This window comes from Rattus norvegicus, chromosome 4 (genome assembly GCF_036323735.1).
Source record: "Rattus norvegicus strain BN/NHsdMcwi chromosome 4, GRCr8, whole genome shotgun sequence".
Lineage (NCBI taxonomy): Eukaryota > Metazoa > Chordata > Mammalia > Rodentia > Muridae > Rattus > Rattus norvegicus.
In genome coordinates, this window is record NC_086022.1 from 15,085,391 (window position 1) to 15,097,338 (window position 11,948).

Consider the following 11,948-nt stretch of genomic DNA (forward strand, 5'->3'; position numbering starts at 1 on the left):
TCTGCTGCTTAGTAAATCCTTGTTCCATAGTGTCTGCTGCCTGGCAGGTCCTGGGCTCTGGGAGGAAGTCCCTAAATCGATAGCAGTTGTAGAGCTGTGTTTTTCAGAGCTTATTCCTTCTTCAGATTGGAAAGATTACTTTGAACATTGAATTATGTGTTTATATTTGGGTATGTGTGTGTGTGGAGGGGGTATGTACAGGTGCCTGTGGAGGACAGAGGTGGCCCATCCCCCTGGAGCTAAGAGTTACAGTGCTTCTGAGTCACCAGCAGGAGCTCTGGAAACTGACCTCTGGTCCTCTGCCAGAGCAGTCCTGCCTTTACCTGCAGAACCATCTCTCCAGCCCTGACAGCCCTGTTGTCCTGGAACTCACTGTGTATGCCAGGGTGGCCTCAAGTTGATAGAGATCTGCTGCCTCAGCCTCTGGACTGCCAGGATCAAGGATTTGTGCCACTGCCACTGCCACTGCTTGTTTGAGGGTCTGCAGAGAGTTTAGTCAGAGAGTCTGTTCCCAGAACAGTGCAGACACAAACATTCACATATAATTTACAAACGTTCACCTGTCCCTGGCAGAGTTCCTCTGTACTCCATGATTATTGGCCATGATATATGGAGCTTCCATGGTCTGTTGCTGTCTAACTAATATCAGGTACATATGCTACATGTGTGGTGAAGGATTTGTATGTGGTATCAACTAGAAGTCCTCTAGCCTTCTGTAGAAAGTTGGAGCCTGATGTGACTTCTGACACAGGTAGAATATTAATCACAAAGAACAGCGAACAGTAGAGTTACAGTCTGGTGAGCCCACACAGGATGCACAAGGCAGCAAACAGTAGAGTGGGGAGCTAGAGCCCGCGAATGCTCTCGGGGAGAGTAACTGGGCAGAGACCAACTATGGGGCCGTCTGGAATAGCAGCCACAAACTACAGAGGAGGAGAACGCTAGCTTCTGGGCAGACTGGTTTCCCCCTTTCCCCAGTCTGTAGACTAACAGGTGAGATCTCTCCAGTGTGCAAGGATACTGGCTGACAGGCTCTGTGCTTATGAACTCTAGAAGATGAGGAGGGACCAGCGTCAGTGGAAGATTGCTGTCTTGTAGAGCACAGCTAGAAGCTTCTTCCTGCCTTCAGCAAACTCTTTTGTGAAGAGTGTCACAGCCTAGGCTTTTGTTGTTAACCTCTTTCTTTGATCCTTTCTTGTTAATCTGTTTATTATTAAGTTTTTATCTTTGAAATTCTCCTAAGGATAGCAGCCTCATCTGTCACTGTAGTCTCCTTTAGTAGTCTCAGTAACTATGTAGCACCTGGCCTAAAGCATGTGTCATGCAGGATGCATTTAAAATTTGTCTGTTCTAGAAGTATGCATTATATATATTAAATAAGTGCACAGTCCTATACAGAGTAGCCCTGCCACTGTGTGAGAGGTGTTTCCCAGACTAGGGAATTGGTGTGTGTACTTTTTGTTTGCCTTTATTCTTTTTAAAAATTAAAATCTCCTTCTGTCTGAAATTGTGATTATGGAAATATCTGGTAAGGAAACAAACTACAGTATATAAATATAAATCTCTTTCTAAAAACAGAACTACCAATGAAATAAAAAACCTTCAGTATCTACCTCGAACCAGCGAGCCTCGGGAGATGCTGTTTGAAGACAGGACGAGAGCCCATGCGGATCACATAGGCCAAGGCTTTGAACGACAGACCACCGCAGCTGTTGGCGTGCTGAAGGCTGTGCACTGTGGACAGCGGTACGTACACTACTGCCTGCTTTGAGATGTATTACTTTATGTACATGGGTATTTTACCTGAGTACCACATGTGTGCAGGGCCTGCTGAGGCCAGAAGAAGGCATCTGGTGCTCTGAAACCGGAATGACAGACAACCGGGAGCACGTGGGCGTTGGGGATGGACCCAGATCCTCTGGAAGAACAGCCAGTGCTCTTAACTACTGAGCTGCTGCTCCAGTCCCCACTATTGGTATTGGTTGGTGATGGTTGTATTAGGGTATGAACCCAGAGTCTTGCAGACTCTGTTATTTTATTTTATCACTACTTTTCTCTTTTTTAAAAATGTAATTTCATTATTTTTGAGACAGGATGTTACTATATAGCTGGCCTTACTATGTATGACTGGCTTGGAACTCACTATATAAATCAGGCTGGCCACAGAGATTCATCTGCCTCTGTCTCCCAAGTGCTGGAATTTAAGTTGTATGCCATTTAAAGACGGTCAGACCGGGCAGTGGTAGCACTGTTAGCCAGATTGACTTGGTATTTACTATGTGCCCATTTACACATGCTGTCTCAGTTTACCTGCTCTTTTACTTACACACAGGAACGCATCGTGCAGGGTCATCGACTTAGGTAGTAAGTGCTAGGTCTAAGACTCATTCCTCTCGTCTCTGCTTCTTCCTGTCTCTGCCTGAACAGTATTAGGGTTAGAGTTGCAGGGATTTATGCCTGGCTTATTACATGGGTGGGTGCTGAGATCCAAACTCAGGTCCTCAGCAGCAAGTGCTGCTTCTTACCTGTTGCACCAACTCTATAACTTCCAGAAACTAGTTTAATTCTTAAAGTGCTTTTAAAATTCTGTAGCCTTTAAGGTTTTATGAAAAGTATAACTTAAAATTTCCGTATAAGGAAATAGGGACTTCTAATGTAGCATACCTCTTCATTAAGGGGAAATTGTAGTTCTGCCTTGTAGATTGATACCACAAAGAGTCTAGTGCTGTTTGCCACCCTCTCTGTTTGACTGGGCCTGCCTCTCAGCAGTTAGCCTGAGTGCTTGGAGCAAGCTGGCCACTTTAGGCCCCATTGCGCCTTTTTACTGTGCTAATATTAAAGATGGGTGGCAAGTGGTCCTGTTAGCCCTGTAAGAGCTGTGCTATTGCTTCCTGTGGGTGTGGCAGAGTCCTAGTGATCACTCCAAGGAGCAAGAGCCTGTTTGGACCATGTGCAGGTCCATGCAGCAGACTATGGCCTGGTCTGTAACAAGGCCATGTGTCATCACTGGGTTCTGATGTGTACTGACACTGGGGAAGCTGTTGTCACTTCCTACTTTCATTTGTTTTATGTTCTGCTATGTTTTTCTTTATACTAAGTATCAAACTATCATTCTTTTGTTTCCTCTCTCTTTTTTCCTCCTCCCTCTCTCCATGCCATATATATGAATGCATGCATGTCTGTCTGTTTGTATGTATGTATGTATGTATGTATGTATGTATGTATGTATGTATGTATGTATTGTATAAGTACACTGTCGCTGTCTTCAGATGCACCAGAAGACTGCATCCGATCCCATTACAGATGGTTGTGAGCCCCCATGTGGTTGCTGGGAATTGAACTCAGGACCTCTGGAAGAGCAGTCAATGCTCTTAACCGCTGAGCCATCTCTCCAGCCTCTTTTTTGTTTGATTGAGGGTTTTTCTGCGTAGTCCTGACTGTCCTGGACTTGCTCTGTAGACCAGGCTGCCCTCAAGGTCACAGAGAGATTGGGCTGCCTCTGCCTCCCACATGCTGAGATGCACCGCCACCATGCCTGGCGGAACTAAAGTGTTCTTGCGGCTATGTTAGTGTCCATTTAAGATTTCGATGCATCCATGGGGCCAGAAGAGGGTGTTGGATCCTCAGGAACTGGCATCACAGGTAACTGTGAATTGACTTATACAGATGCTGGGAACCAAATCCAGCTCCTCTGGAAGAAGTGAGTGTTCCTAACTCCTGAACTGTCTCTCTGACCCCCAGTTTAGTTATGCAGACTAGGCCGGCCTTGAAGTCACAGACATCTGCCTGCCTCCCTCTGCTTTCCAGATGTGCGTCTGTATGCCTGGCCTGTAAACAGTGGGTTTTTTGTTTTTGTTTTTGTCTTTTTTTTTTTTTTTTTTTTTTTGAGGTAGTATCTCATCATGTTGCCTGGGATAAACTTTTCTGCCTCTGCCAACCGCTTTTCTCAGGTGTCTTGATGGCTGAGATGACAGTATTGTGCTGTGTCTAGTTTAGCATTGATTTAGACTACAGAGAACTCTTTTGTACATAGGGCAGGTTTTGTGGATCATTACCCATACTACATAAGTGTACACGCATTATTGAGACAGGACTTCTGTAATGCGTGTATTTGGGGTTTGCTTCATAAAAATTTGGTTTTCCTTTGTAAACCGTGTGTGTGTGTGTGTGTGTGTGTGTGTGTGTGTGTGTGTGTGTGTGCACGCGCACATGAAGGTCAGAGGATAGCCTCCGTTGTTGGTCTTTACCCTCATCTGTGAGGAGGACAGCTGCCTGCAGGCTCCCAGGATTTTCTTGCTTTCATCTCCCAGCTTGCCCCATGAACTCTGGGACTGCACTATTCAGCTCTGCTCGTGGGCTCTGGGGATGAGCTCAGGCTCTCACATCTGCTTGTCCCCTGCTTTACCTGTTGAGCCCTTCTGCCCATAATTCAGTTGGTATAATTTGCATTCAATGAAACATACACCAGTTTTAAGTCTGTTGCTTATTTTGACTAATTTATTTACTGGTACCACAGTGAAGATGTAGAACTTTGACCTCCCTCAGTATTCTTGGCAGCTAATCACTTCCGTTTTCTTCCCCTCAAATACCCATTAATCTACCACTTTCTGTCTCTCAGGCTTAGTCTGTCAGTTACTTCTCTTGTTGCTGTGATAAAAAATGTTGGAGAAACAGTTTAAAGAAGGGTGGGTTTCCTGGACTTACACATGGTTTTAGCGGGGTTAGTGCACGGCCATGAGCTCCCATGCATTGGGAGAGAACATCGTGGAGGCAGGATTATTGAGCGACCGTGTTTTTCTTTCAGTTCAGTTTTCTTCAGGTTTGTATTGTTTTTGAAAAGTCTGTATTCCAGTGACTGGTTACTGTCATTTTCTGTATATAGCGTCATCCACGATCCCCTGTCACTGAACCTTGGGAATTGACTGTGTTGTGACATCAGTTCTGTGTGTGAAACTGTGTTTAAACGCCAGCGTCTCTCCCTTCCCTTTGCTCCCTCCAGCCCCTCCATCATCCCTCACTGCTCTCATCGGTCACTGCTGCATGCATGTGTGTATTCGTGTGCACAGACAGAGTCTCCATCTACTGTTACCTGTGTGTATGTTCTCAGGACTGACCGTTGGGCCCTTGACAACCAGTCAGTGTGCCTTTCTCTGGGGAGCACAAGTGGCCTGTGATTCTTTGTGTAGGGTTGAGGCCCTATGGTTTCCCCGATGCAATTTGGCATGTTTGTTGGTGTGCTCTGTGGGTGGTTATGTTGGTGAGGCTTTATGGTGGCGCTCCTGACATTATTAGGAGACACAGTCTCATAGCATAGCCCCTGCCATCAGGCTCTTAGACTCTTACCACCCATCGTCTGCACTGTCCTCCTGAGCCCTCGGTATGGGCGTACTCTGTAGGCGTGGTAGCTGAGTGAGACCGGGCTCTACAGCTTTGGATATTGATGGGTTATGTTTTTCGTTAGTTGACTCTGTCAGGCTGGATAGACCCTGTTATGAACTTTCTTACATAATTACATTGCTTGGAATTTTACTTCAAAAATTTATTTCAAGCATCTGTGAAAATGTATTTATATATTTCGGAAGCTTAATGTCTGCGGTGAAGAATGTGAATATTGTAATGAACATTTCTTAACTTATTGTTGCTAGGTCTCACTACTCTGCAGACTTAATGTGCACTAGTAACTACAGCAGTGAGCTTACTGAGCAAGAGTCACTGAGGACTTGTGTGCACCCCATCTACTACTACGTGGCCCGACCTGCTCAGTGCCCACGATTCTTTAAGATTGGGGGGGATTCAGGTAGACAGGTAGTATCTGCTATAGAACAAGAAATTATCCCCCTGCTCCTTGTCACTCCAGCTCAGGTTATACACATGAACCACCTTTGCCCACACTTCTTATTATAAAAATTAATGACATTAAATGAACATGTGAGTCACAGTGTAATATTTCAACCACAGGTATACACTGTAACAGTCAGAACAGGGCAGCTGCTTTATCTGTCACTTACTTCTACCATAACATGCACCATTTTTATGTGGTGGGAATCAAGTTCTCCTTCTGTTTAGCAATATACAATTGTTAGCCATAGTCACCATCTTGTAAACTCCTGAACATTTCCAGTTACTCTTCTTATCCAAATCCATCTTTACTTATCCTCTCTGTACACAAGTCTTCCTCCTCCCAGTCTCTGATAACCACAGTTTTGTTTTCCCAAGCTCAGCCCTTGCAGTGTACACACAGACCCAAGGACATGTATGTGGTCCATGCCTTTCTACGCAGGCTCCAACGTCTTCTCTGCAGCTCTTGTGATTTTAATCCTTCATTTAAAGGAGCATTGAGCTGTACTGTAAAATGAGATACTTAGTTTTTATGGTTTGTATAACTTAGACAAAGCATTACAATTCTAATTTTAAATCGATTCTGTATTCTAATTTTTCAAGCTCTTGCGACAGCAATACTAAAGAAAGTTGCTTAGATTGGAGCTCATGGTGTAAACCTTTGGCTTAAATGTATAACTGATTTCCTCTGTCTGTTGAGCATACACCAGTTTTACTTGAGCGTATGAAGGACCTAAGAGAATGGAGCATGCGTGGAAGATTTCATCGCCATCACTCTTTTTTACAGGCCTGATCAACCCCGAGTAACCAAAGATGTCATTTGTTTTCACGCAGAAGATTTCTTAGAAGTAGTTCAACGAATGCAATTAGATTTACACGAACCTCCACTGTCCCAGGTAAAACTTAAATAATTACCATTTTTCATTTAGGTTTTGTTGTGCAAAGACTTACCTGTATTCTTGTTTCTTTTTTCAGTGTGTACAGTGGGTTGACGATGCAAAACTTAATCAGCTGAGGAGAGAAGGCATTCGCTATGCCAGGATTCAGCTATATGATAATGACATTTATTTTATTCCACGGAATGTTGTCCATCAATTCAAGACAGTTTCGGCTGTATGCAGTTTGGCATGGCACGTTCGACTTAAATTATATCACGCAGAGGACACTTGTCACAGTACAGTCACTCACGAACAAGGCATACCATCAGGTCCCACATCATCAGTTCTTGGAACTCACACGGAGAACCAAAGCTCCTCAGACCCTGTGTTGTCAGACAGACTTCATTCTAAGTATGAATCCCCACAAGTTAAACAGGAACCTGTTGTGTCTCTAAACATCAAGGAAGAACCCGTGACGGTTACTGTATCTGCAAAGACTAGAACACCAAATAACACAGAAGGCAAGAGCAGTAAGGCAAAGTCAGATCATGTTCAGTTTTCAGATTTTCACATTGACATGGATTCTAAATTTGAGAACACCAACAAAGACTTAAAGGAAGACTTGTGTCCTGGAAGTGTTCAGGAAGTCGATACACGGCAACATAGTTGTATACCTTCAAACCAGGACAGAAGTGATGAGAACAATGTGTGCTAAACTTGGACATTGCATATGACCTTTCTTTAAAAATAATTTGTAATGATTCATGAAATCTGAAAGCAAGCCTAGGAAATGCTCTCAAGTCTGTTACAAAATATAGTTTATGTAGCTTTGTAACATTCCTCAGTGCCTGTCCATACCCGGGAAGTATAACGAGTGCACTTAGGGCCAGATGCACTGTAAACACTGCAGGGTTAAATACGCAGGAGTCTTTAGGAAAGTCATTTGAATTGGAGTTTTAGGTTTTAGAATAGAGCTGACAAAAATCATATAAATATATTTTTTGTAATATGAGCCAGAATTCTTCTTTTGACAATTTAAGGTTTTTTCCATAGAGCTTATTTATACCAACTTTTTTTCCTTTTAAACGTGTCAGCACTGTAGTGTAAATAGCTCTACAAAACCTTCTTAGTGCGATTTATATTGAGATGTGAGCCACTTAATAAAGGTTCATAATACTAAATGCTTTCTGTTGAATTTGCAAAAACATACTGACAATTCAGTTTAATTGTTTGATATATTATGTTTGTTAAAATATACATGAGGGGAAGTGATGGAGGGGAAATGTGTGTTCAAATCTCGTAAATACTTAAATTTTCCGTACTGTACAAGCATTCAGAAAGCCACGATTCAGTTATGAAAGCATATATATATATGGAGTGTGCATGTGCGTGTGTACGTACGTGTGTGTGCATGAGCGTCTACATGTGTGCTGTTTGTGTGTGTGTGCGTGCGAGTGTGCATGCGTGTGTGTGGGTACGTGTGTAGATGTGTGCTGTGTGTGCGTGCGGGCGTGTGGGTACATGTGTGCTGTCTGTGTGCAGGTGTATGTGTGTGCTGTGTGTGGGGGTGTGTGCATATGTACATGTGTGCTTGGGAATGTATATATGTATATTGTTTTGCACAATTTCTTAAATTGATGAATATATAAAACTTAGTTCTACTTCCTGGATTGTACTCTAAAATATTTATGTTGAACAGTAAGAAAATAATTTAATTAGTAGAGTTTTAGAAGTTGGGAGAAACTAAGTATGTTGATGGTTTTTATCCTTCGAATTAATGAAGTTAATGTGGCTGGAGTCTTTAGCCCTAGTATAATTTTTTGGTGTGCAAGTAATAAGTTTAGAAAATTTTGTAATAAGCACCTGTATGTTTAGTAATAACTGACTAAAAATTGACATACAGAGTTTAATTATGAGTAATTAAAAGTTTTCTTTTACATTTTTCCATGTCACAAAAATGAACTTTTAAGCTAAAGGCAGTGACAGTGGTTAGCTGTCGTATACAGCTATAACTAGCAAACACTGTCACAGCGCCTTCCTCAGGACCCTTTGCCAGCATGCAGGGCGAACGTAAGGTGTGCTTCCTCTAAAGATGCTTACAAGTGTAGGAGACAGGATGGCCAGTGCCTGCGAGGTGAGTAGACATCTGCACCCACGGACTTGAGCATGGTCCCAGTCTGCTTCCACTTCCCTGTGGACGTGTGTGGATGGAGGGAGCTCTAACCATTGCCTGCGGTTTGCTGTTTGTTTATTCTGGGTCCCTGCCTTGTTGATGACTCTCAGTTGGCTTTTCTTGTGCTGAGTTCGCTGCCCTTTGGGAGACCACTGTTTCCATTTCAGTGGGTTTCATTTCCACCTCATTTTTGGTAAGCCATCAAAACTCATGCTTCTAGTTGGGGAGAAACCACTTAGAGAAAAGCTTTCCACTAGAACTGATGCGTATCAACAGCAGCAGCGGTATCCTCTCCTGACCTGAGGTAGAAGATGCTGGTGGCTTCTCAGAGGAACTCAGGATGTGCGCAGTGGGGAAGTTTCATGGAATAGAGGAAGTCATGACAGTGTAGGTAGGGGTTTGGCTTTCTATGGAACTGGCTGTCTCCCACTGCCCTTACTTAATCCACTCTAGCTAAATTTAGGGCTCTTCACCATCTTTCTTAAGATGGGACAGCAAAAATTCTTAACAAACGATAATTAAGAAATGTGAAGGGATGTTGTTAAAATTCTCTCTTTAAGTTGACAGTGATCTATTTATCACAGGATGTTTATTTCCGGTCACGTATATGTAGGCCCACCGAGGTCATACTGTAAGAAAACGCTCTTAGGGTATCTCCAAAATATATGAGCCTTAAGTTCTAGCTTAAAGGTAGGCGCATCTGAGCTAGCATAGCCATTGCTTGTAGGTGCAGTTTCTTATGTAACCCCTCGTTAACAGAGTTATCTGTACAGATTCAATCGCTCTGTCAAATGCATACATCCCTGTGAAGGTGAAGTATTTTAAACCAGCATGCTCAAGATTTCAAGAGAAAGCCTTACAGACTTGAATCATGCTTATGCCCAGGCTTACGGGTTATTTTTTAAAATCCTCTTCAGATGCCATCTGAGAACTTGTTACCTACCTTTGTTACACACAAATTCCTATTTTAATACTGCATACTAATGGTTTTCTAGTTAGTACACTCCCATTCTCCATGTGAATATAAGATTTTTATTTCCAGTATCTTGGACCAGAACAATAAAGCACTCAAGGTATAGTTTTAAAAGGTCATATGCTGTATAGAGTGAATGTTATATAAGTTATTAAGTGATAGGGAACTTTACATAAAAACTTAGGTACCTCAGTGGTATTCAATATATATGTATATATATATACATATATATACACACACACTTTTTTCCCCCTTTTTCTAATTTTATTTATATTTTCTTAGCTAAGTAGTACATATCCCATACTCAGGTTAGCTATCAAAAGAATTAAGTAAACATTTTTGATATTTAGTTGGAAATTGACTTAAAGCCATATATTGATTATCTTCCTTATGATAAACTGTTGACCTTAACGGTCAGGCTGGTTTGGCACAGCACTGTGTGTTGTGTGTGTGTGTGTGTGTGTGTGTGTGTGTGTGTGTGTGTGTGTGTGTGTGTGTGTTTCTGAGTACGTTTGTTTGAAATACGTTTCCAAAACAGGAGGAGTAGAAAATGGAGGATAAGAAAACGTTTCTTAGGCTAAAGGTTTAAGGAATATAATTCATGTACTCAAAGTAAGAATTTTTTTCTAAATTCAGTTCTATGTAAGGGTTTTTTTTTTTGTTTGTTTTTTTTCCCTTTTTTTGTAAATAAGAAATTAGCGCTGTTTGGTGAATTTGCGTTTTTGGGGGGCGTTGGAAGGGACTATTTATATGTAAAGCAGTTATCTCCGTTTAGCCAGGGTACAGATTGGCTTTTGGCATTTGAGAGGCTGTTCTTCTTGTCTTCCACCTTTCAATAAACACTATGATGGTAACCACAGTCTTCTTACCTTGGCTTGTAATTATTTCCTTGGATTTTGACCTATTTTGGCCTCAGACTTCCTCTTTCTGTCCGTATGCACTGTCTTCTGAATAGCCAGGATGGAGGAGGGTGCAGTCTGTAGTGCAGTTAGCTCTTTCTAGCTTGTCTCGTACATCACACGTTAAAGGAGGTCTGTGAGCTGAGAGGAATGTATGGGCAGGTAGGATCTATGTTAACAGCGTAACATAACGTAAAGCAAAATGCATTACGTTCTCTGGAAAGTACTGTATCTTTATGTGTGTAGGCTTTTGTGTGCATGTGTGTTTGCATGTCTTGTGTACAGTGCCCAGAGAGGCCAGGAAAGGGCCTTGGCTCTTCTGGGACAGTGGTTCTCAGCCTCAGTGCCGATCCTCTCATACACTTCCTCAGGTGAGGAGGCACCAACTGTAAAATGATTGTACTTGCTATTTGATAACTATAATTTTGCTACTGTTAGGAACCAAACATGTAAATATCTGTCTTTTCTGATGTCTTAGGTGAACTGTGAAAGGGTCATTCTGTCCCTTCAGGAGGTTGTGTGCTGCTATATAGGTGCTGGAAATTGAACCCGGGACCTCTGGGAGAGCAACCATTGCTCTTAAGCACTGAACCCTCTCTCCGTCCCACTTGTGTTTCTTCACTGTGATCTTCTTACCATTATTGTGAAAATATAAGAGCTGTGCTCTATAAATTTGAACAGTCTTGTCCCAGTCCTCACAGAATTGTCTTGATGAAATTCTATGTAACGGAGCCACATTCTGTGATAGGAAACCCCTTTTCTTGAGTTGGGCTTTTTAGCCCTCATTCTTGAGGTAAAATTGTTAGACCCCGAGCAGATGTGTCATCTTCCCCGTCTCACCAACCGTGGTTCTTTAACCCTCACAGTGTTCTCAGAGAGCATTTGCTGCCGGATCCATCCACATACTTCCTGGGTCTGGGGTTGGTCCTGCAGCACTCATCCCTTTGTCCTTAAAGCTCTGTGATCTGTTCCATGAGGTGCAGGCGGTGGGTTTTCAGTGTTCCCCGTGGTCTTGGTTCTCTTCTGTGGGTAGTCTCAGACTGCAGGCCTTTAGCTGGCCTGGTTTCTCACTCACATTTTACTTACCATATGGTCAGATCTGGTGTGTCCTTTCCTTATACCCTCAAGCATTAGCTGCTCCCTTTCTCCCTTTCCCGTTGTCGGCATCTCCATCTACGTTGTCATCT

General features: G+C 42.7%; 1 protein-coding gene across 9 annotated transcripts in view; it reads left to right on the forward strand.

The window, feature by feature from the left end:
* Rsbn1l (round spermatid basic protein 1-like) overlaps nt 1-7,897 on the forward strand; it is a 78,883-nt gene extending 70,986 nt beyond the window's left edge. For 8 of the 9 annotated variants that reach the window (XM_063285957.1, XM_063285958.1, XM_039107499.2 and 5 more), the window contains 3 exons: nt 1,579-1,746; nt 6,626-6,734; nt 6,814-7,897. In XM_063285957.1, the coding sequence (XP_063142027.1) occupies nt 1,579-1,746; nt 6,626-6,734; nt 6,814-7,431 (895 nt within the window). In that variant the 3' untranslated portion in view covers nt 7,432-7,897. The remainder of the gene's footprint in view (nt 1-1,578; nt 1,747-6,625; nt 6,735-6,813) is intronic. The other variant, NM_001135872.1, reaches the window with a different exon arrangement.
* The last annotated feature ends 4,051 nt before the right edge of the window (nt 7,898-11,948 follow it).